The following is a 27,021-nucleotide window of genomic DNA, read 5'->3' on the forward strand; positions in this document are numbered from 1 at the left end:
AAACACAAGATGGCGGATGTGTCGTCATCCAAGATGGCGGCCTCCATCAGACGAAAACAAAATGGCGGACATGATGTCAGAATCAAAAAAAGACTTGAAATCAGATCTAAGCTGGCACACATTTTATTAGAATTCAATATTGGTACCATAACGAAAATTACAATGTTTTATAATTAAATATGGCGGCCGTAACAAAATTGCAACAGTGATGTCATAATTCAAAATGGCGAAAAGTTCTAGTACCGTGACATCAGAGCAATCGGTCATTAACCCCATCCGAATACACAGCCAGAAGGCAGGGCTCGGACATACATTTGTATACTACTTTTTACTTTCATGAAATAAAATATAACCCTCCAAAAAGATAACTTCAATGTTTTTTTAAGTGTTTTTATCAAACATATTTAGGCACAAAGATAAACACATAATTTAAACATATTATGTCCATTTTCATTAACGTTTCAGTTTAAAATAATACAGAGAGGGTGTAATATTTAAAACAAACATTTCACTATTAAGGTATTCTGCAATATGTACCACAGCAGTAAGAGAGTTTCGTTTTGCCCCTAATAGGTGTAATTAATGAACACTTTGATAGTTTCAGAAGTGTCGCACAAAAGGATGAGAAAAGGGGATGAGGGTGGTTTTTCGAAATCTCATTTAGACAGTGACTTTCCTCGTGTTTCGTAGGTCAAGTGTGCAAAGTTTCATCTCAAACGGATGATTGGCTTAGGAACGCATATGACACAAACAAACAAACATTCATATATATATATGACATTTAAAAACATCTTTCAGAACGATACAAATGGTGTTAGTTTACTAGGCACATACATAACTTAACTTATAAGTTATTTTAAAGCTTTTCTGTTATGGCTTATAACAAGTAACACACGTTTAGCGTCTATTATTAGTTTGTTTTGGTAGGTCACTCCTTCCTCGTCGAGTTGTGTTGATGTCTTCTCCGCAGATCCGAGGCCAAGGCATCCTGATTCGCGTCCAGGCGCAGAGATCAAGAGAGATGGCTTCATTTTCACAGCATGTTTCCTTAGTTCAAGGTTAGACACACTGGGTGCTTCTAGATGTCGACGATTCTGCATCAGTATTTACAGCTCTTAAGAATACCTTGTGACACGAGCTGAGTTAAACATTGCTCCGAGCTGGGAAGTATGTGTGTGCGAAAAATGTGAAGACTACATTTGCTCACAAGGATAATTTGTAATGTATTTACGGACTTGTTGTGGTACTGAGTCTCGTCCTATCAGCCTTCATTGGAAATTTTGTTACCAACGGTTCGGGCATGTCTTCGATGCTCATAGGAATGAGCTGACTACATGTGCCATTAACACCAGCCGGGCAGCGTGTATATAGTGCGAGGCATGTGGCGAAATACTTTCGCGGGAGGATAAACTGGCAGCACATAAGATCATCTGACAGGACTCAACACCAAAGCACTGCATACCAAAAAACATCACACAGTGAATGCTGGGAATTATGAAGTACAGCTGCCTTTGATGCCCACAGCACTCCAGGTGTTACCTAACACATTGACGTCTACTGCATCTCAGGGTGCATCAGCTGTCGAGCCAAACAATGTTGGTAATTCTTTTGTCGAAGTTGTGCATACCTTCGATCGCAACATGTGCATGCCTTCAATCGAAACATGTGCATGTTCGTGGCCAGAAACACATTAAACTGTCACTCGACATATGCATGAATCTGGAGGCAATGGCGGAGAGGATAGTTGCACAATTTATTGAGGTCATAGAAACTTCAGTGGTCAAAATGTTCAATGTTTGACTCGAGTCCAACTATGATGAACTGGTACATTGAATGCAAGCACAGGTCTTCGCACATTCAAGACACCTAATGTTACACTATACAATGGAAATTACATTGCCGAGGTAGTAAGAACTGCATTCAGAATAAATGTAGGGAGGCAAAGGATCTGACTTGCTCCTCACCTCAGTGAAGAATATATAGCTACGAGTAAGTAATCTTGACCTGCTGCAAGCGTACTTTTACCTATCGCTTCATCCAACCATTGCGAGTAAATATTCAGTTTTCAATCCCTAGAGTGTGGATATTTAATTTTTCAGGTTGGCCATACTTGTTCACAAGTGTTGAGGATTGCAATACACATCGTTTTGGTGAACTATACAATGAACTTTGAAAAAGATTTTCGACATTGCTGTATTTATTTCCCCACACACCCATAATTTAAGTTAGAGGGTTTGAGGAACACAACCCGACTTTCTCCATTCATGTTTATTGCATTGACAATGAATGCAAGGTGGCATTGCCGTGCGGGCAAACTGGAAAAAGACCATTGGCATCCTGTGGCTTACAAATGGCACTGCATCCCACTATTGCTTGATAAAGTTTTTTTCGAGGTAAGTCGGTGCACAGCTCTGACTGAGCATAATTATACGATATTTGTAAGAATTTCTTCAATGCCTTCCATGATATTAACTGCATATCTGGTCTGACCAAACATAAATTCCTTGAGCAACACATGAGTAATTGTGTACCACATGCTCCGGTACATGCGAAAATTCCATCTCTAGGGGAGAATAGTTCAGTGTTGTTTGTCAACTACCATAATTTGAATAAGCTACCGATAGTCGCCACTGTGACTTGAGGTTATGCTGATCTAAGTCAGCACATGTCAGCCCGACCCATGTATGGAGGTCTACCAAATGTATGATTCAAATAGCTATGGTATCTAAGTCTAAGTAGATACCAATGTGGCACTAACATCTGACTTGCTATAGGAGCCGATATTTGATCGAGGCATGGATGATCCTGCTAAGTCCATACAGGATATATTCGAACTCGGTAGTAAAGTCAAGACTAAATACGAGGCCTCGATATGTATGACAGTGCAGACCAATGTTCAGATTGTCAGCTACAGAGTAATGAAAGAGTGCTGCTACTGTACCAAGACCTTCACAGATGCCAGCTATAAGGTTAAAGGCCATATTTACTTATCTGGGGAGTTAATTAGGGCAGCATTTAATGGATGTTACTTGCTGCGACATCGACCCAAGAAATGTTTCGTCTACTTCTATAACATAGCCTATGACCAAAATTTTATCAGTAAGCAGCTACGTTATGACAGCTAGGGCATTTTTGTTATTCTAAACACTAAGAAGATTATCACATTCTCGAAGCAGCTGGGTGACAATTTTTCTATGTGGTTCGTGGACATGTTCAGGTTTATGTCGTGCAGGCTGGCCTCCTGCACTTGGAATCTACCTTCACACCCATTTCACAAGCTTGCCATATTTAGAGATTGAATGTGCACAGCTAATCACCAGGAAAGGTGTTTTTCTACACAATAATGTTTATATGTGGCAGCACAAAATGCCCCCCCCCCCCTCCACAGGACATAATTTACAATGCCCTTACTGGATCTGGTATTAATGCAGATTAGACCACCCTATGACTATCTGGGATGCATTCAAGTGTACTATGTTGGGAGAGTATAGCACCGTGTACTTGAAGTCTGATGTCCTGTTCCTTTGCGATGTATTCGAGTATTTTGGCACCTTATGCCTTTCTTAGTATGGTCTAAGCTGTGCGCTGGGTGGCGGCAGGACGACGATAGTGGAACTGTGTTTCGTGCTCCTTCCTCCCACACTCTCTGTGCTCGATCTTTTCCTAGCCTAAGTTAATATAAATGTGTGTTGGAGGATTCCAGGTTAGGGGGATACGTAATTGTGTCTCAGGCCGAATCGAGTTTTTTAATCATGCATAACAAGGGTGCGTGCATCATGTGCTTAATGGGGTTTATTGGCCAGCCATGGCAGCGATTGATGCCATGGCTGCCACCCCTTAGGTTGCCTTGGCTAAAAGCTAACTAATGTGGCTCAGGCACAAACCTTTATAGACACAGGAAAAACCCTGGGCTGTGTCATGCGGGTATCAATAATCATGAATTAATTAAAGCAAGATAACAACTGTATAAGAGGGAAAAATGTTCAGGTAAGAAGAGTTGGGCGGGGCAGGAAAAATCAACCATGCAGGTGTTAGGCGCATGGGCATTGCGGCCTGCATTAGTATTGTTGGGCACACCTGGGTTTTACCAGGGGCGCATGCGCCTGCAGAGGCGGGTGACTTCACTCGTAGCCCAGCCCAGCTGTGCAGGCAGCTACCTGTAAAAACATATGGGCTGCTGTAAATATTCCTTTTTCCCTAGCGCCGAGCCGTTGCTAGGCCTCGATTATATCAATATTTACAGCGGCAGAATGCGGCAAGGCAAGCCCTGCAAGCGGCTAAACCCACTGATTCGCCGGCAGCTAGGCCTGGCTCGACGGTGGGCAGACGCGCCAGTGAACCGGCTCGAACTGCGGGCGCACGGAGTCCAGGCAGCCTGGCGATGCTCCATCTTGATCTTCGTTCTTCCAGTTGACAACCAATTACCTTTCAAGGTCACATGATCACCCCCACCACTCCACTGTTTCAGCCGAGGTGCGCGAAACCAGTGGTGATAACTTGCCTGGCAGATTGACTACCCGCAGGACACGGGTGTTCAAAGGGAGTAGAACCATTCAGGGTACAAGTCCAAACCAGGAAAAAAAAAAAAAAATAATTTGCTGGCAGCGACTAGCAACCAAAACAAATTTTCATTTTTATTAGCGAATGTGCTTTTAAATATATCTTGATTTATTTTTGTTCATGATTTAGTATATACCCAGAGGTATAATTGGGATGAAATTCTCTATTTTATTTCTCACTTGCCTAGTATTTTCTGAGTAGATGGAAGTTACATTTACCTTTTATTCAAACACTATCTCAAGTAACATTGAAAATTTAGAATATTTTTTGTTTTACCAAGTTGGAAATGATGCTATCATAGTGTTAGTTATAAAATTTTAGCATGATAATTGTTTAATGCAACACAAACAACCGATCACTGTTTTGGTTCTTAAATGCTTATTATCCTTATTTCATCTGTGGTTGAACTCTGTGTCCTATTGGAATATGGTTGATTTATTTTGATTCGTGGTAATTTGACTTTTTAATCTAAGAAATTAATAATTTCTTATTTTGTCATTTGCGTTTATATTAGTGGAATAGTTAATGAGAAGCTACTTTAGAACCAATAATTTAAAAATATATTTGTTTCAAGTACAACATAATTATTTTATTTATGATAACATTGAAAACCATTATCTGAAATTTACTAAGATAAAAGTATTTTTACACGATATGTTAATACAACACTAATACCATAACAAAGAAATAACTCACAACAACTTTGGGAATTTGGGCAACACTCATTGTACATATGTTTCTTTTCCACTTCTTCCCATTTTTCTCTCGTCGGTCTCTTGGTGCGCCGCTCACTGGTGAGAGCAGGATTCCTTTATCAGATATCCAGTTCTTCCACTTCTTTCTATCCTTCTCTCGAGCATTCTTCGGTGCGGTGAGGTGCTGAGGTGAGTAGGTTTCCTCCTTTATGTCTGCCACTTTCGGACCTTATTCTTCTCTCATGGTTATGTCTGTCCAGCATGGCGCTGGAGTGAGCAGGAATCTTCTTATCCTTGTACTGTGGTTCCATCTGTACAGGATTGTGCTGAGGTGAACAATGCTGTTCTTCGACTTTTTTCTTATGATTCTCTGTTGTATCTGTGCATGTGGCATCGGGTCGCTGTAGGAAGATTTATTTCCACCTTTAATCATCTTTAGTGCTGTGCAGCAATGGGGTGGATAGGATTCCTTCTCCATGTTTGCTGCTCTTCGACATTCTCTTTATACTTCTCTAATGGTTGTGTCCATGCAGCACTACATTGTGTTAAGCAGGACTCCCCCATGTCTACTGCTCTTTGACTTCTCCCCATCCTCAATAATGATTCTGTGTGTATGGTTCTGCGCTAGTTTAGGAAGGATTCCTACTTATGCCCACTGCTATTTCACTTTTTTTTTATCTTGCTTTAGTGGTTCCATCGGTGCGGCAATAGATCAGGTTAGACAGGATTACTTTTCTATGTTTTTTGCTCTTCGATTTTCTCCTCATAATTCTCTGGGGGATCTGTTCTTGTGGCATTGAGCCAGAGTAGACGGGAACATTTTAATAATGTATATGTCATTACACTATTTTTCATTCTATTCTTATTGTTGTGTTGGTGTGGCGCTACATTACAGTGGACAATATTCTTTCTCCATGGCTGCTGCTCTTAGACATTCTCTTTATCCTTCTCTCATGTTCCTGTCCATGCAGCACTGCATGGGAGGAAGCAGGATTCCTACTCCATGACCGCTGCTTTTCCACTTTTCCCTATCCTGTTCTCGTGGTTCTGTCGGTGTCTTGATGCATCCTGTTAGACATGATTATTTCTCCATTTTTGCCAATGATCGACCTTCCCTCTTTATCCTTTTCAAGTGATTTTATCAAAGCATCGTTGTGCTGGGATAAGTAGGACACCTTTTATGTTGCTCTATTACATATCTCCGCCCTTTTGTGGTTCTGTCGCTGCGGTATTGCAATGGGATGCACATGATTAATGTTTGCCACTCTCCAAATTTATTCTTATCATACTCTCATAGTTCTGTCCATGCCATGCTCCGCTGGGGTTGGGAGGTTTCCTTATCATTATCTGAGTCTCTTAGACCTTCTAAAGCACTGTGCTAGGTTGGACAGGAATCCTTCTCGATATCATCTGCTCTTTCACGTCTCCCCATTCTTCTCTTCTGTTTCTATGAGTGTGGTGCTGTGATGGGTTGCACAGGACTCCTTTTTCATATCTACTGCTCTTTAGACTTCTCTTTGTCCATATTTTTTGTGGTTGGTAATGCGGCTCTGTGCTTGGGTGGTAATGACTCATTCTTATACCAATCATTCACTCCTCCATCATACTCTCATGGTTCAAATATTGCGAAGTTTTGCTGCAGTGGGCACAATTATTTTTTCTAAAATATTGCCCTTTCAATTCTCCCCATTGTACTCTAGTGGTTCTGTAGATGCGCTGCTGCACTATTTTAGACAGGATTACTTCTTCATGCCTGCTTCTCTTCCACTTCTCCCCATCTTGCTTTCAATGTTATATCAGAGTGCCAGTGCACTAGGTTGGACAGATTTTATTATTAAAGGTCTGCTGCTCTGCTATTTCTCCCCATGCTACATTCGCACTTCTGTTGGTGTGTCGCAATGCTGGGTTGGTCAAAATTACTTTCCCATGTGTGCTGCTCTTCTACTTCTCTCCTTAATAGCTCCAGTTGTTCTGACGGTGCCATGCTGAGCTAGGATAGACAGGAATCTGTAACAATGTATTCTGCTCTTCCATTTCTCACAATCCTGAATTTGTGGTTCTGTCAGCGTTGAACTGCGCTAGTTTAGACATGACACATTTTCTATATATACTATTATTTCACTGCTACCCATTCATCGTTTGTTCTTCTGTCCTTGTGGTGGTGTACTGGGGTAGGCATGATTCATTATGTCTGCTGCTCTTTAACTTTTTCCTTATCATTCTCTCATGGTTCTGTCGGTGCGAAGCTGACCTGTAGTGGACAGAACATGTTTATATAGGCTGCTCATCTACTTCTCCCCATCCATCTCTTGTGGTTCTGTCAGGGCAGTGCTGTTCTAGCTTGGACAGTATTCTTTTTCCATGACTGCTGCATTTATATTTTGCCCTATCCTGCTTTCGTGGTTCTGTAGGTGTGGCACAGAATTACATTTTACTGGATTTATTTTCCATGTCTGCTGCTCATCGACCATCTCCTTATATTTCTCTCATGGGCAGGGCAGGATTCATTTTCCATACTGACTGCTCTTCAACTTCTCTTTTTTCATCTCATATTTTTCAGTGGGTGCGGCCCTGCAATGAGGTGGATAGTATTCCTTCTCCAATTCTGCTGCTCTTTGACCTTCTCTTTGTTCTCTTGTCTTTCTGTTCATGTTGTGTTGGCCTGGGTTAATAGGATTCCTTCACCATTTCTGCTGCTCTTCCACTTTTCCCCATTATTCTCTCATAATTTTATTAGTGCAGTGCTGTGTTAGATCAGACAGTATTACTACTCTATGTATGCTGCTCTTCCACTTCTCCCCATCCTATGGTGCTGCTCAAGGTTGGGCAGGATTCCTTGTACATATTTGCTGCTTTTTCACTGTACCCCATTTTTTTTTTCGTTTTGACAGTAAGCAGTGCACTAGTGTTGACATGACTCTTTTATCAGATATGCCATTCTTCCACTTCTCTTAAGACTTCTCCGAAAATTATGTTGGTGTGGCGATGTACTAACATGGGCTGGATTCTTCCTTCATGTCAGCCACTCCCTGGTTTTCTTCTTATCTTCTCGATGTCTGTCCAGCATCGTGCTGAGGAGACATGAATCTTTCTAAATGTCTGCATCTTATTGAGTCTCTCCTTATCCTTGTCTAGTGTTTCCTTCTGTGCAGCACTGTGCTAATAAGATGTGGTAATTTTCTATATGTTTGCTTTTCTTTCACTTCTTGTCTCTTGTAGTTTTGCTCATGCTGCATTTGGCTAGGGTGGACAGGACGCTCCCTCTAAATTATCTGCTATTTCATTTCTCCCCATTATTCTATTGTGTTTCTGTCCATGCGACATGGTGCTAGGATGGGCAATATCTTCTGCTCTATGAACTTCTCCTTATCCTTCTATTTTAGGCTCCAGTGTAGTGCACTGTTAGAATAGACCAGACTTCAATTTATGCTGCTCTTCCACTCTTCCTTATCCATCTCTCATGGTTCATACAGTGGAGCACTCTGCTGGGGTGGACAGGATTCCTTCTCTGTGTATGCTGTTCTTTGACCTTCTCCTAATTATTTTCTCAGGGTATTGTTCATATGGTGCTGCACGATAGGGTGGCCCCATGACTTCCTTCAGTAAGTCGTTCTTAACGAAGGCCTCACAGTGCTGCAGGATGTTCTCTACATCCTCGCGCTGGGGCACTTGGATGCTGGGGACGGGCATGGGCGGGGCAGTTGGCAGCAATGGGGCTGCATCGACCACCATGGCCTTTGCGGCAGGTGGTGCTGCCTGCTGCGGGGTAGGGGCAGGCACTTCCTGGGTTGGAGCTGCTGAGGTATGTATCTTTGCCAGCAGCTTGTCCTGGGCCGGCTTCTGGGGCTTTGCGGCCATTTATCGGCCCACTGGATTCCTTGTTGATGCCCTAGGTGTGGCCTGGGGTTGTTCACGAGCTCTGGGTAGTCCAGCTCATTGCAGCTTGGCTCACAGTGCTGCTGTAGGAGCGTGCATCGGTTGCCGCTGGCCTGTGGCAGGTACTGGCCGAAGCTCGGAGGGCCCCAGGGGTTTGGTCTGGGGGGACGAAGAAGCCACGAGAAGCTCGCTGCTGGGGCGGGGGCTGCGCTGTGGTCCACGTGACTGCTGCTCGCGCGCCTTGCGGACCTGGGGGGAAAGGTGACGTGTGTCTCCTTGTAAGCACTGCAGCTCTTGTAGTTGGCGCAGTGCTGTTGTTGGCAGTGAGCACATTTTTTGTGCTCCTGTTACCCAGACAGAGGGCTGTCGAGGCGCGAGTTGGGCCACTACACCACCTGCAGATGGGGGCGGCCCTGCAGCCCTTGCCGACGTGATTGAAGCGCTGACATTTGCTGCATAGACTATGGCGAGAAGGGTGGTCGTAGTCGTCGACACGGATGGCCATGCCGGCGAACTCTTTGAGAGCGAGGATGCGCTCAGAGTCGCAGTTCTGAGGCACTTCTATGACTAGTGCGTCGCACTTCTAGTGGCTCTGTCGGTTCTCAAGGAACCAACAGTTCTGCACTGGTAGGTTGGCAGTCGTGATCTCCTAATGCAGGAAGTCTAGGGGTTTGTGGCGGTGTATGCCGTGCAGCACAAATGTGTTGGGCATTTCGTGCTGCTGCAGCAGGGAGGAGTGCTGGACTTCGATGGCAACAAGGACCTTGCTGGCACGGTGGTACTCCACGGTGCTTTCAGTGTGTACCAGCAGCTCATCCCGGCCGCAGATCTGGCAGACAAACCTCTCTCCCAGAGCTTGCTTTAGGGCGTGGTGAACCCTCGGGTAGCCATGCCCTTCATCCAGAAACACAAAGAAAGACTTCACTTTGTAAGCCTTGGTCGTGGATGCTGAAGGCACTTAAGGGGCGGAAGTGGGGAGGGGCTTCTCTCGTCGTCGCTGTCCAGGGTTAGGTCTGTGTGGACATGCTTTGTCTTTATGCTTGCGACCATGGTCCAGCCATGCTGGTCACCACTGCCTGTGGGGCTTGCGTCGATGTCGGTTGTGTTCGTCTTGCCTAGCACTCAGTTGCACACACCGAACACTCCCCCGGGGCTAGTTAGCTGGGTTCGTGGCTAGGCTACATGGGTTCTAATACCCTGTGTGTCGCTGAGAATGTCGGAGTTTGATATACTGTACCTTACAATACCGTTTACCTTTTACTTACACACACTGGGTGCATGGGCTACCTTTCGTGAAAGATGTGGCTGTACAGCTCTGAAAAGTGCTAGCAACAGCTTAACGTATGTTCCCTCTAGACACGGAGCTCCAGGCAACCAAAGGGGCGCCAGCCATGACTGTAATTGCAGCCATGACTGGCCAATAATCCACAATAAGCACACGATGCACACGCCCTTGTTCTGCATTGTTAAAACCCCGCATGGTAGAGTGTATAGGCATCGGCCTGAGACACTTTTAGGTCCTCCCCTAACCTGGACCGCAACCCCCCGCCCACACACACACACTTAGATTAACTTAGGCTAGGAAGAAAAATAATAATTGTTTTGCAACTGAATTGTTTAGTAAAGTGGTTTATTTTTTATTAAAGGTATTTATATTTTTTATTCAATGATTTGATGACTGATAATATTGCTATTGCTGACAATAAATGCTGATTCATTAAGTTTCCTTTTTATTGGCGGTTCTTTCTGTATGTGTGGTTATGCATTGTCCCAAAGTATTCTATGACTATTGCCCAGGCATGTTCGAGAAGTCTAGATTTCTGAGTTTCACCCTTCTTTATGTTATTTTTGTGTTCCTTAATGCGTGTTTAACAAGCCCTGCCATTTTCTCCTGTGTACATACAACCACAATCGCAGGGGATTTTATACATACAGTTCTGATATTGATATTTATCTATGACTGGTTTTACTTTGGTAATCGTGCTTTTAATAGTGAATTTAACTTGAAAACGGTCCTTAGTCTGTGTTTCTTTCACAAACGTCTTATTTTTCCGAGAGACCACTAACATTGGGAATTAATGTGCCACTTGATTTATCTGTCTTTTATTTATCTGTTTTTTTGTCTAGTGATTTGGGATTTGTTTGATGTCAATTTCTGTTTTATAATGCCTGGTGGGTACCATTTGTTAGAAGTTTATACTTGAAGTGATTTTTTTTCTTCAGCAACTGAATTCTTGTCGGAACAAACAATTTTAGTTTGGTTGATTAAAGTGTGAATTATGTCAGTTTTGGTGCTTTTTGGATGGTTGGAATTGAAATGAAAGTATTGCCTTTATGAGGTGGTTTCCTGTACACTTAAGTGGTGGTTTTGAAGTTTTCCCTGGAAGCTAGGACATCTAGGAAAGGAAGGTTCTTTTTGGTTTCCATTTCATAAGCGAACTGTATAGATGGCCTGAGAGATTTGAGGAACTGGAAAAACTCTTCTACCTTTTTGGGGCCATGTTGCCAAACAAGGAAATTGTAGTCAACATAACGAAGCCAGATTTGTGGTGAAGTGTTTGTTGTGTTCAGTATTTCTTGCTCGAAATTATCCATGAAAATGTTGACCTTGATGGGTGAAAGTTAACAACCCAATTGTAGACCTGCAGATCGACTCTGGCTGTCCTTTCCTGTGCATGTTTAGTGCAATGTGTGGCTGGCAGCCACACGACAAGTTTGAATGAGTATGTGCTTGAACAAACTGGCAGCTAATGCGGAAATGGAACTCGCAGTGTGAGTAGAGCCTGCATATATAAAAGCTGTGCAACGGTCCGCGTCTCCAGTTGTCATCCGACCTGAAAGAAGATGTTTTCGTTCCATCATGTCAACTGGTATGTGAGCGTAAGATCTAACTTCAGCAGTGTCGAGTACAGTTACTAAGATCCGGATATCTGCCCACATATACGGAAACTTGTGATGGGGGCGCTTAATGCTGGAGGTTTTCGCACTTTTCTGTGTCCTACGAACCGACTCAGCAGCTGATAGATTGCTGCGAATATGGAAACTGTGCCGTCTATCACATGAGACCGTACACGATCCTTCCATCCAGCATCGAAGAATAAGTCGCTTTGTCTGCACATGCAACACCAAACTTGAACATGTTGCAACCTGTTGCGACCTGCGATGCATCTACGCAGACGTCCAAAAGTCGTGTGTCTCTTTGTAGTTAAGTCTCAACAAGCACCAAGGCAAAGCCCAGGTGCAGCCCAAATCGCAGACGTCGTCGTCCGTGTCTCACCGAAGCAGTCGTCACCATAGATAATGATCACTTGGATACCTGCGTTCCTGAGCCTGAGACCCACGAACTAGTTGGAAACGGAATCGATGAGGCAGTACCCAGAGTCAACGAGGCAGTCCGTGCAGCGTTATGGACATTGTTCACGAAAATGTTTAATGCCTTAACCTAATCTATTTATGTGGATTTTTTCAATAAATGTTTTGTCACTTGTACGTTGTGTGTTTTTATTTCAGAGTTTTAAGGTACCTGTATTAAAAAAAAATTAGAACATTTTGTTTTGACTTACACAGTATACCATCAGCCACGTGTATTTGTGTGATGTCCAGATGGCGGTGCATTCATTCCTGTGTGCAGTATGTGTATTACGTGTCCAGTGTGTGTATTGTGTGTCCATTTAGTGTACTGTGTGTGTGCCATGTGTCTATTGTGTATACTGTGTGTTCATTATGTGTCCATTGTGTGTCATGTGTGTGTAGTGTCTGTCCAGTGTGTACTATGTATCCTGAGTATGTACAGCATCTTCATTGCATATCCATTGCATGTCGTGTGTTTCCTTTTATTTTGTCATTTGTTTGTGCATTTGTGCTTTCTTTTCTTTGATTATGCTTCCAATTTTGCTTCCTTTTCGTTGATTGTGCTTCCGATTTTAATTTGATCACTTTTTAAATGTTGTTTTGACTCGCGTATTGTACAAGCAACCTCAGATATGTAAGTAAGGTCCAGACGACAAGACCCTCAGTCCACCTCTGGCCGCGGTGCAGTACGGATAAGCTAGTTTGACCAGCCGATGCATAAGTCGCGTAATTGTCTAGTCCTGTTAACTCTATGACATCATTACCATCATTAACGTTGACCTGGATGTAAGGCCTTCCATCAGCAGTGCAGACCCTGATGGCAGCGATGCTGGAACCCGCAGAGATCCCGTCATTGTGGCCTCCAACTGTAGAAGTTCCGGTGGCATCTGTGAAACCTGCTGCAGATGAGACATTGACAGGCTCTGTTCCATCAGTTGAAGGTTTACCAGCAACCTCGAAGACTTCGATGAATGACGGACTTTCTTCGCACCAGTGCAAATACTGTGGTGCGTCATTCACTACACCAGCAAATGCTCGCAGACATGAAAGAAGCCGGTGCCCGAATAATGTACTGCAAAGAATACTGTTTTAGTTTGACAAATATAACAAATAAATTTCACGACTAGAAAATCTAAGTCGACATTATAAAGCCTTCACTGGGTCAGTTTAGCGCAAGAAAGAACCTGTTTGCACATACTGTGGCAGAACCCTTATGCTAGCTCAGCTTGCTAGACATCATGAAAACTGGAACTACCCACTAAGCATGTTACGTTCGTCACAGTGCGAAAAGTGTGGTGTGTTATACCGACTATTTGGCCGTCCATTTGAAAAACTGTGAAGGTAGAAACTGATTTCGTACTTGTAGTGTAGAAATTATGTAATAAATTTTTCATTTGTAAAAATTATGGTGTTTTATTTCTCTAACCTGTCATTTTTATAGAATGTTTACTGCTTTGCATCAAGCAAGAACCGAACCAAGCACTGTAATCGAGTGAACCAATATTTTTATAAGCGATTTTTTCATGAATTTAGCAATATTTTCTGAATTTCTAGCTTAATAATTACGCATTTCCGAGATGGTGGCCAAGAAAGCCAACAAGATGTCGGGTGCCATGGTAATAAATTATTCCTGCACTCTAGCGGACAAAAATTAAACTAATATGGCGGTAACACACTCTTGCAGATGTCATGTTTACTATGTGACACTAGCACTACTGGTATCGATTACTGAAAACAAGAGAGCAGTACCATTCTCTAGCAGGTAATGTGTGTTAACTAGTGCTCCTGGTAGCATGTATTGAAAAAAAATTAATATCGTAGCTCGGTCTCAAAAGGTGATGATATTTATTATTCCTTATAATTAAAAAAAATAAAGTCCGAAAGTTTGTTCTTTTGTATGCCTTATTTAATTAGCAGTCTAGTAAATGTCTGGATGATCGTGCGGTCAAATGCGTATGTTTTCCAATCTAGAAATCCCAGATTTCATGGTTCGAATCACACTGCTTCCAATGTATTTATTTTAAATTAAATTTATTGTGTCGATAAGGACGACAACATGGAACATCGACCTTATGTGCATGAGGCAGAGGAACTCTAGGAACAAACAGCAGAAACAAAGATGATGAAATCCAAGATGGTGGCCTCAAGCAGAAAAAAAAAATGGCGGTCGTGACATCATCCAAGATAGTGACCTCCAGCAGGCGAAAACAAGATGGCGTACATGTTATTAAAATTAAAAATTGCGACCATAACGAAAATTGCAACATTCGATGATTGGGTTACTCGATGACAAGATGGTATCCAAGATGGCGACCGTAACGAAAATTACAACATTTGGGAATTGGGGCGCTTGACAAAATAGTTGGATACAAAATGGCGACTGAGTTTAAGGCCAAAGGTCCAGGTCAAAGTTAAAGGCCATGAACACTGTGACATCACAATCAAAGATGGCGGATGGACACTCGCTCTTTACTCCTATTTCTGGCACCGGCCGGCCAATACATACTACTTGAATAAATAGAGACAAAACCTCTAATATTCAAATAGGCCTCAAACAAATCTTTAAACTTAAATTATATAATAGCCACCCCCATCCTACTTGTCCACACATGTTTAAAAAACCACCCTTCCCCTTTTCCCACTCCTTGGAACAGAATATTAGAATTATTTTTATGAAATTTTGAATACGTGTCGTTAAAATTAAGATAAATTATACTGTCAAAATTTGATTTTGAAAAAAAAAACTCCACCCTCTTCTTTACATAATATTTCCAACAAAAAACAACTCGGAAACACTTTCCTTCCGCTTCAAGTATAATTGAGGTACTTCTTGTTGAAAATTTACACACCTGACATTGACTGCATCTGATTTTACACACACACCATCTTTCAATTTACATTACTTTTCAAAGAACCACCCTCATCCCCCTTTTTAAATCTCTTTAAGAAGAATGAGGATATTGCGTGATAAAATTCTTCTAATTTGTCTTTTAAAATAATATACAAATAATTGTCTACATCTGATTTCAATAAATCTACCCCTATTCCCCTTTCACACCAGTTAAACCATTATTTTAGTACATTTAGCTAAAATAGTGCGCTTTTAGCTTTTAAAATGGAAGGAAATTAATTTTCACATCTAATTTGGAAAAATTACTACCATATCAGATTTTAATAATCCACCCCCATCTATTTACCCACCATTTAAAGTAGATTTGGATAATATTTCGTCAAATTTTGCAAACTTCACATCCAAAGTCAGAAGAAAATGAGTATTTGCATCTGATTCCCCACCCCTTCAATCAAAATTTCAAATATTCTTATATAATTTTGCACACTTGTATTTTCAGACTAAAGGAAAATTACTGTAAAAAACTGATTTTGAGAAAAAATACTCACAATGCTCTGTCTACATGAATTTGGACAAACACCCTGTCACCCTTTCGTAATTATTTAATTAGAATTTCTGTAGTAATTGATCAGGATTTACAAACTTCAAATTTAAGGTAAAAGGAAAAATCTGTTTACATTTTATTAAATAAGTACCTGGGTGACCGAGCTTCGCTTGACGTCTTATTTTTTTCTGTTGTAAAATCGGGGGTTTTCAGGGAAGATACCTATTTAGATAAACTTGTAAAGCAAAACGTTAACTAAATGTAAATTTTCATCCAAATACTTAAAAGACGTTTCCGTGATACGAGAGAAGTAGTATGGAATTGTATGTCCGAGCACAGAGTTTAAGGAGAGGTGCTGAGGTGCCGACTGCCATCTTGGATTATTACGTTGCTGTGGCCATCTTATATGACCTTAACCATGACCTTGAACTTCAAAATTTGCCAAAAATGACCACAAATTTGCCAAATTTGGCCAAAATCCAGCAAAATTTCCAGTTTTTTTTTAAAATAATTTCGCCAAAATATCAAAAAATATTGTAAAAAAAAATTCCCGATTTCGCGGGAAAAATTCCCGTTAAGAGGAACATTTCTCCGTTATGGTCCTTAAAAATACCAACGGCTTCGAAATTCCTAAAAACGGCTTAAGAATCCATATGTACAGCCTCCGATAAGCCTTTTTATGAATTAGGTTACCATTACCGCCATCTTGGATTATGACACCACTGCTGCAATTTTCGTTACGGCCGCCATCTTGAAAATTTGTAATGTTTATACTATAAAATCGGGAAAAAATTTAAAATTCATAAAAGAATTAATAACATTTTAATAAAATATTATTTTAAAAAAGTACTTACATCATGGAGTCTTCATTTCGAACCCCGCGAGAGCAAAAATTAAAAAAATGTCGTCAGGTCCTTCCTCCACGGAAGCCGCTGGTAGACTGACCTCCCACCATTAATGCCAAGGTATATATCGACAGCTAGTATGATGTCATATCCGACATTGAAAATGTCGTTTTTAATGAAAAAATTCTTAAATTTATAAAACATATAGTAAAAATTTATATAAAAATACCGTTTCAATTTCCGTTACAGCCCCCATCTTGGATTATAGAAATGTTACAAAATTTCGTAACGCCCGCCATCTTTGACGTGTATGACATAATCGTTGCGCGTTTCGTTACAGACACCACCATCTTAAAAATCCGTAATTTTTATGCCAGAAAATCGGAAAAATTTTAATTATTCAAATTTTAATTAAATATTATTTATAACATGCACTTACGCCCTCGGTTTGTCCCGGAGAGGACATAAATAAAACATTACGATAGATCCTTCCTCCATGGAAGCCACAGGCAGACTGACTTCCCACCAATAATGCCAGGGTATATATACATCGCAAGCTAGTATGAGACCATGTCCGCCATCTTGTTTTCGTCTCCTAGAGTGCAATATTTATTTATTATTACTGAGGCGCCCACTACCTTCAAATTTAGGCGCCATCCTGGAAATGTATAGCTATTTAGCTAAACAATTCGGGAAAAAATCCAAGATTTATTTTTAAAATCTGCAATTAATTACTGACTGATTTGATCGATTTCTGTATCTTGGTTTGATCCCTGGGTGATGCAATAATTGTTAATTTTATGTTAAAAAATAATATCAATAAATCATGTTCAAATTCTAAAAGCAGCATAGGCTCATCAGTAAGTCGTTATGTCAGCAATCTTAGAAATGAATATTTATTGACATAGGAATTCGGGAAAAATTCTAAAAACCGTCACAAAATCACTCATTAATTTACTGATTGAATCGATACTTGTTCCGATACTTGATTAATAATTTAAATAACAAATGAAAGGTTCGAAAATAAAACACCGTAATTTATTTTATAAACATAATTTTATTATATAATTTCTATCGTCAGAACTGTAAATTACAGCAGCCGATGTCTTGAAAGCACACTTCTTCACTTTGTCCTCGAACAGATACAGCTTACCATATACACAGTCCAACCACAAGTTATATTTCAAAGGACCATTTGTTGCTACGTCATCAGTGAGCTGATTGAATGTTCTGCCTGATATCGTCAAGAAAAGTACAACAGCCAGCACTACCGGCATTAAGGTCTCTTCTGCTGGTGAACCACGACTGTTGAAGTCCTCTCTAATGTTGACGCTGACGATGACGCACATCCCATCGAGTTCTTCGTTGACGCCATCGCAGCCATCGAGGTCTCCGTTGTCGTCAAGGTCTCAGCTGCCATCGACGTCTCTGCTGTCAGGTTCTGCACTGCTGGTGGTAAACCATCCACCAAGGGCGTCGCCATTGTCGTCGCGACCGTCAAGGTCTCCGTGGATGGTACAACTTCCATCGAGGCTGTCGTTAAAGATGGTAGAGATGACATCGAGTACACAAGGCTATCGTACTTATGTATCAGATGAGTCAGTAACAAACTGAAATGTTATCTTTAAAAGATTTGTGCAATGGGAGTGCATGACTTGATGTAAGTTTTTGGACATACGCCATTGCTAAGAACTTTTTCTGTTGAAGAAAAACTAATAAATAAATAAAAATACCCAAAAAAGACAAAAACACACAAAATTAAGCAAACAATTGCTGTTGTCAACAAGGATATGAACACCACAAAATATTCAAAAACAGGAATATGGTCAACAAACAAAGAAAAATGAACTAAGAGAACGAAAAAAAAAACCACAAATGATAACACAAAAATATTGAACCCAAAATTATTCAGCACAACAGTTGAAACCAGTGTTGTCGTGTTTTTTGTCTCGTTTCAACCGTTGTGCTGAATTATTTTGGGTTCAATATTTTTGTGTTTTCATCATTTGTGGTTTTTTTTTCGTTGTCTTAGTTCATTTTTCTTTGTTTTTCTTTGTTTGTTGACCATATTCCTGTTTCGGAATATTTTGTGGTGTTCATATCCTTGTTGACAACAGCAATTGTTTGCTTAATTTTGTGTGTTTTTGTCTTTTTTGGGTATTTTTATTTATTTTATTTATTAGTTTTTCTTCAACAGAAAAAGTTCTTAGCAATGGCGTATGTCCAAAAACTTACATCAAGTAACAAACTGAAATACCTGTCGCCTAGGACTCGCTTATGCACGCTTATATACACGCAATGACCACACAATGTACACACTAGACGCGCAATGTACACGCAATGACCACGCAATATACACGCAATGAAGACGCAATGTACACACTTGACACGCAATGACCACGCAATGTATATGCAATGACCACGCAATGTACGCACCAAACACGTAATGTACGCACTGGAGACGAATGTGCACACAATGTTCACGCCCAGTGTACACGCAATTATCACGCATTGTACACACATTGACCACGCAAAGTACGCACTGAACACGCAATGTATGCACTGGACGCTCAATGTGCATGCAATGACCACGCAATGTACGCTGTATGTGGCGGGACCTATCCGCTCGGAGATCAGGCGCAAAACACAAATGTTACCGGAAAGTGAAATCTTCCCGTAACAAGTAAAATACTCAACTCCGAAACCCAGCGAGGCATTCACGTACCGTACCGTGTAATCAGGGTGTTGGACCTCTCGATGTAAACAAAAATTATTATAAAACAATGCCTAACACTAACAGTTAAATTATTCATCGGTCAATATGCTTGATTACTAATTAATAAATGCTGTCAAGAATTGTATCACTGGATGATACACAAATTGATTTCTAGATAATAATATTAGCCTTCTACATAATGGCAAGAGGCCTACACGACATTACAACACAAAGTTAAATTTAAGAACCATGTATCGACATATACTTTTCTACATTTAGTTCCGTTACATTATTTACAACTGAAAAATTTAAATTACATATTTTTTTTTGTTGGTGGTCAGCAGAGTCTTAAGTAAACTTAAAAAAAATTGTTTCAGTCAAACTCCAAGTTATTAAACAATTACAAGATGGAAGAAACATAAGCTGGTACAACATAAACATCTCCTTGAGACTGTTAAGACAAAATAACACAAAATATCACTTGGTACTAACAGGTAGAACATTCATAGTAAATAAAGTTATGTTGTTACATTTAAGTACAACAATGAAAAAATGTTGACCAAGTTTGGCATTATATAAAAACACACTAAAATATCACAGTTAAAATTTGAGTTTAGGCCACGAATCAGGACCACAATGGCACACACTTCCTTTCCCTCTTCCCCCTTACCCCCGTCACCATCAAACCCACCATGTCCGGTTGATGGTAACATAACCCATGAAACATACTTAAGAGGTAAAATGTCCTAACGCACCCTATGTAACACAACACACACAAAAATTACTTTTCAGTGGAGGAAGAAGTAAGGGGAACTAACTCAGTACAAAGAGGTGCAAAAGTTTTTGAATATTATATTAACCTAAGCCAAATGATAGGTCTAACGAGACATGTAAGAGAAGCACACTGTGACAAAATCTAATTTATTATGTTTATTTTGTTGGTAGGAACATTATAATAACTGTGTTATTTGAGAAATCTAATTGACTAGGTTAGCTGAAACATTTAATTGCCTTTGTTAGGTGAAAGAAATAATTCCGTAGGTATGGTTTTTACTCGTTCCGGTAATGCAAACCAAGTGAAAGGTTATTTTCATAGGTCAGCTACATTTTAAATAGGTTAATGTTGTCTAGTTATAGGGTGGAATTCGATTGGTATCGTGTGATGTACTCCTCGCGGAGTAGTGTCCTAAATCGAGTAATAGGGGTCGGTTACGACATTACTGAATCAACGTTCTTACGGAATGAGCGGGGGCAATTGGAATGTTTTGGGTAGAGAAATGTAAACGCAGTATTTTTGTATTATTTTATTAGGTATCGTAACGTAGACGCAGTCCCGCCTGGTCTAGTGTATTTTGCGATAGCGGTATTTTATTTCTAAAACTTTTAAACTTTCGTGATAAATTTTTTTCTGTATTGTAAAGAAGACTACAATTCCAAACGGCATAGTTTATTTTGGATACCGGTATTTAATTTCTCAAAATTTACATTTTTTTTTTCAGTATCGTGACGTTTTCTAAATCTGTCTACCACTCCATTAAATTTATTGATACCGCCGTAACTTAAACACTAAAACACGTAATTTATTTGATTCCCCGCCCAAAACATCAATATTCCCGGTCATGTACCGCAAAAATGAAGAAGTGATAATGACGTAATGAATGCCATCTTGTTGACATCATCAGTATTGGTTAGACACAATATAGAGTAATCCCATTCCATCCGCTTTCACAAGGACGTAAAAATAGAAATTTAATGCATTAAGTATTCTGCCCTTTGGTGGTTCACTTGGTTGTTGATATTTGTCACCCTAGTGCCACGGTAGCACGAAATGCAGACAGATTTCATGTTAATGATTGTGGTGAAGTATGCAAATGTTAGCATGATGTGTGGCTTATGAGGGATACAGAGTTTTGAGTGTTGGTTGTTGGTTAACTTTAATGTAGGCATGACTTAAAACACTATGCATGCACAGCTGGGATGTCGGGATGTCGGTACGATGGGATGCTGGGATGTATGTATGATGGAATGCTGGGATGTTGGTATGATGGGTTGCTGGGATGTCGGGATGCTGGGATGTCGGTATGATGGGTTGCTGGTATGTCGGTGTGATGGGTTGCTGGGATGTCGGTATGATGGGATGCTGGGATGTATGTATGATGGGATGCTGGGATGTTGGTATGATGGGTTGCTGGGATGTCGGGATGCTGGGATGTCGGTATGATGGGTTGCTGGTATGTCGGTGTGATGGGTTGCTGGGATGTCGGTATGATGGGTTGCTGGGATGTCGGGATGCTGGGATGTCGGTATGATGGGTTGCTGGGATGTCGGTATGATGGGTTGCTGGGATGTCGGTATGATGGGATGCTGGGATGTCGGTATGCTGGGATGCTGGGATGTCGGTATGCTGGGATGCTGGGATGTCGGTATGATGGGTTGCTGGGATGTCGGGATGTCGGTATGATGGGTTGCTGGGATGCTGGGATGTCGGGATGCTGGGATGCTGGGATTTCGGGATGTCGGGATGCTGGGATGCAGAGCACTGCAGGCGAGCCAGCTGACGGAAATGTGTTTACTGGTTGTTGCAGCGATCCTGCAACGATCCTCGGTGCATACGGGCCAGCTCAAGATACAGAGCGTCGCTACTTGCCTCTTTCTCTGCATGGACAGCTGCGGGCTGCTGTATGGCTCGGTGAGTAACTGTTCACCTCTAATACACACAGGCAATCTACAACTGCATGCACGTGACACATGTCTACACCTGCACCCCCAAAATTTGAAAACAACTACGTCTGTAAGAACCTTCCAATACCATATATTGCAAACACTTCACATGCACCTGTCCACACCTTACACGCTCGTGCTAACATCCTCATTCTTATATCTGCCTACACTCTCAAAAACAGATGGTCACTCAAGTTTCAATAGCTACCCCTTCGAGCACCTGCCAACGTTTCGTCAAAGTGAAATAATATGTGTACACAATAACTATGGCCTCAAATATTTACAAAAGCAAGACGGAAAGGAATAAAAAAACTCGCATACTTTTAAAGAAATTAAGCAAAGAGAGTAATATTTTAAGCATACAATATCCGAGACATACAAATGCTAAAATGACTACGATAAATATCACAATTATCTTCCATTATTTCAATTGCGTGTACGACGCCTCAAACTTCAATATTTTCCCACAAAACCTCTAACCACTTTACATGAACCCCCTCGAGTCTGTGAGTGAAGACTGGCCGGACACTCGCCTTGCAGTTCGTAGGGCGTCCTGTCCCGGGCTCGCTCGACGAGTCGTCTCTTCCACCAGCTCGCCCGCCGACCAGCGCACTGCTAGTCTCCCCCCAACAGCGCTCGAGCCGGACTGCAGTGGCGCGCTTCCGAGCAGGAACAACGAGTTGCCCCGACGACTGCGAAGAACAGGCCACAGCCCTCTTCGTCCACGTCCAGCCTGTCCACCCCTGCGACACTCGAACCAGGGGGCTTGAAAACACCCCCAACACTCGTACACAAAGTCAATAATAGTTGCCTCGGGGCTAGAAGTCACTGCCGGAGAGAAAGTCAAGGTCGGGTATATCGTTACACTACCATGACATGCCAGCCACAAACCAACCACCACAGTCGCACACATAAACCACGAGTATTTCCTTCAGAGTTTCTGCTCGCCGTCTCGTACTCGCTCAGCGAGCTAAAAGTTACACATCAGATCTCTGGTGCGAATGTCCACCTTTCACAGGTCCCAAAACAATAGAGCGACTTTTCTCATGAAACTCGCCCGACGAGTCCCCAACTCGGTCTACGAGTTGACGCTAAGTCGCTCTCCGCAGCACTGCACTCCGGGCCCCTCCTCGACGACTGGGCTGAGTCTGACTTCCCAAGTAACATGTGAGTTGGGCTTACCAGTCCCAGAGACCAAGTACACTCTCAGTGTTCCACGCATGCTCGGGCATAGTGGCGCTCCTGGAAGTGGAGCTGTGCTTCGTGCTCTGATTTATTTTCCTAGCCTAAGTTGATCTAAATGTGTGTGGGGGGGGAGAGGTCCCTGTTAGGGTAGGACCTAAGTGTGTCTCAGGCCTAGGCCCATACACTCTACCATGCTGGGCTTTAACCATGCAAGTACAAGGGCGTGTGCATCGTGTGCTTATTGGGGATTATTGGCCAGTCTGACTGCAATTACAGCCATGGCTGGCGCCCCTTTGGTTGCCTAGCCTGTAAGCTAACTAAAGTGACCCAGGTAAAACCTGCATAGACACAGGGAAACCCCTGGGCCGGGTCATGCGGGGATCAATTAATCATGCATTAAAGAAAGCAAGAAAACTACTGGACAAGAAGGAAAAAGGTCCAGGTAAGATGAATTGGGCGAGGCAGAAAGATTCAACCATGCAGGGGTTGGGCGCTTGAGCCTTGCGGCCCGCATTATTTTGTTGGGCACACCTGGGTTGTATTTACCAGGGGCGCTAGCGCCCCCAGGGGTGGGCGACTTCACTCGTAGCCCAGCCCAGCTGTCCAGGCAGCCACCTGTGAAAAATATATGGGCTGCTGTGAATATTCCTTTTCCCTAGCGCCGAGCCGTTGCTAGGCCTCGATTATATCAATATTTACAGCGGCAGAATGCGGCAAGGCAAGCCCTGCAAGCGGCTAAACCCACTGATTCGCCGGCAGCTAGGCCTGGCTCGACGGTGGGCAGACGCGCCAGTGAACCGGCTCGAACTGCGGGCGCACGGGGTCCAGGCAGCCTGGCGTTGCTCTGTCTTCATCTTCCTTCTTCAAGTCGACAGCAGTGTATCTTTAAAGCCAGGGCGGCGGTATGTCTCCCGGGCGAATGAAGTACCTTGCCGTTTCTGACCCTCATGTCCTCCAAAATCCCCAGGACGGTTTTTCGGTCGCGCCGCCCAGGGCTACCGCTGGCTCCAACTTGAAGGCACCGCCGTCTCTTCCTTCAGAGTTCCGATGCTGTTCAGTTCCGTTGCGCGCGCAGTAGTCCACAACTCCGCCAGTTCCAGCCCGCAGTTCGTCTACACCTCGCCTCCAGGGCACATCGAGCTCCCCTGCGGTGCCTTCGCCGAGGGAACTGCATCCAGGCTACCTTTCACCCCGACTCCACCGGGCCGGCCAGTGGTTGTTCACAGTCCCTCCAGTAGATGCTGGGAGTGTATCCGCCACGCGCACTGCCAGGCCTCAGGGCACTCCCGACCAGCAGCCTGCAGGAGAGACGACCGCCGACCTTTGTGCCGTGTGCTCACATCGGGGTATACATACTCCTCGGGCGCGCTTCACCTTCTTCCTCGAGTTGCCCAGAAGATCCGAGTTACTTCTACTTACAGATAGAAGATATGAGGGGTGTTAGTCACGTGCGTGGTCACCACTCCACTGCTTCAGCCGAGACGCGCGAAACCAGCCGCGATAACTTGATTGGAGGATTGGCCACCCGCAGTACATGGGTGTTCGAAGGGAGTAGAACCATTCAGGGGTCATTCAGTGGTAAAAAAAAGTCCAAACTATGAATATAAAAACAAGTTGTGGGCAGCGAATAGCAACTACAACAGTTTACTCGTACACGCACCTATCAACAAACACACATTAAAAAATTCTTCTTGGCACAGCTTACAGGCGTAGGTAGATTTCGAAGTACCTTTTTTTCCTCTGGAAATATTTGGGAAATTTTTATAAACTGTTGGAAACTTTTAAGAACTTAATGCAGCCTACATAGCATCCTTTTTGTTCGTCAATATTCATAAAAATATCGATGTAACATTTTCTCATATTCCATGCAGCGAAATTATTTTGAATGTTTTTAACTTAATGCATCCAGCATTGACTATCTTAACAAATTTCATATTATGTCTTTTAAGTTAGTTATACATTTTTTAAAACGCTATTTTGCATCCCTGGCGATAATATGTGATCGTATGAACATTTTACTGTTTTAGATAACATTAAAATGGTTATTAATAAATTCCGACGAATTTGATACTAAGAAAGAATTGTTTTTAAATTTCAGCCCCTGTTTTTAAGGTAATAGTTCGTTTCATCAAAACGTATTTCAGCCAAAGTTTTAGATAAAGTTTATACTTTTTACAACAAACTAGCGTTGCCCGACCTGAACACAGGGTGATATATTGTCCGCGAGTTAAAGCAAAATGGATAGCGCTATAGGGAGGTGTGGTGGACATAGAGAAATGACACGCAATTACTGTTTGTATGTCTATGACATATGATTATCTGTTTACCCATGGCTATCGGTTGAACTGAATAGAAGTTGATGCGCTGCAGCGACATTTAGCGGCGAGGTACAAAAAAAATTAGCATAAAAACCTCCACAAAAAATAAATAATAGTTTCAAAAACTAAAAACACGCTTTATATAGAAAACCAAACTAAAAAATAGAAAATAAATTTTAATAAATTTGAATTAAGAATTTTTTTATAAATATAAATTAATAATAGTTTAGATAAGAAAATAATGTATTTTTTTAAAAAAAGCGTGGGGTGCATGGTGTCAATAGTTATAAATATTTTATTGACAGATATGAGTAGAAGGTTTATCATTTCGATAATATCTTAAAAAGCAGCACCCCACGCTTTTTTTTAAAAAAAAAATACATAATTTTCTTATTTACACTATTATTAATTTATATTTATAAAAAAATTACACTATTCTTAATTCAAATTTATTAAAATTTATTTTCTATTTTTTAGTTTGGTTTATTTATAAAATTGTTTTTTTTTTCCTCAATTTCTTCCAGGTAAAAATCCTTAAACTGTAAGTTTTGCTCTCTATCCAAATATGTTTTTTGATATATCATCTGTCAAACTTCACCATATTTTCCGTGTTTGATGTCTTTATTTAATGATTTACTGACATTGGCATAGTTTGGAGTATTTGTAACTGCTTAGTGTAGATTTGCTGGTTGGTGTTCGAGTGGAATTTCAAAAATCTGCCCATCAGGTGTAGCTATTGAGGTTATGCATATGGTGTTTGAATTCCCATCTGCTGTTGGTTTCACAGCAAAATCAAACCTCAATTGTTCCATGTTTCGTGAAATATTTGCATAAAATGTTGTTTTATAACAATGTTTCACTCTTGGTTAATTGGTAAAAATGAAACAGAGGCGTAATTTTGTTTCTCTATTTAACGAAAGAAACAACATTTAAAGCCCTTATTTCAGTTTTTTCTTCATATTTTTACAAATATAGATAATATTCTCTTCAAGAAAGTTAATTGTTCACAATAATCATAACCCACTCTCAATTTTCATTTAATTAAATGTCACAATATTTAGTAGACTTTGTTTATATCGCGCCAAGACAAATTGAAAGAAAAGAGTTCGCACATGAGCGAAATGGTTTTCTTTACATATATGTCTGTTTCATTTTACTAATTATATAAATAGACAGAAATCTTATTTTGCAAATTGATTAATGGAATAATCTTATCAAATTAGTGTATTGTCATCGGTCCTCGATAAATCTACAAAGTTTCAATGAAATCTGGCTGTTTAAAGTGGGTCAAAATCACACCCAAAGGAGTCGGTTACAAACATACATACATACAAACAAACATACAAACAAACATACAGG

The 27,021-nt window shown here is 41.4% G+C and overlaps 1 protein-coding gene across 1 annotated transcript in view; it reads left to right on the forward strand.

Moving 5' to 3' along the window:
* The window catches only part of LOC134541543 (fibroblast growth factor 9-like), a 373,094-nt gene that overhangs the window by 337,551 nt on the left and 8,522 nt on the right, over nt 1–27,021 (forward strand). The window contains exon 2 of the mRNA XM_063385057.1: nt 22,024–22,127. Within this exon, the coding sequence (XP_063241127.1) occupies nt 22,024–22,127 (104 nt within the window). The remainder of the gene's footprint in view (nt 1–22,023; nt 22,128–27,021) is intronic.

Source organism: Bacillus rossius (assembly GCF_032445375.1).
Source record: "Bacillus rossius redtenbacheri isolate Brsri chromosome 4 unlocalized genomic scaffold, Brsri_v3 Brsri_v3_scf4_1, whole genome shotgun sequence".
In the NCBI taxonomy this organism is placed as follows: Eukaryota; Metazoa; Arthropoda; class Insecta; order Phasmatodea; family Bacillidae; genus Bacillus; species Bacillus rossius.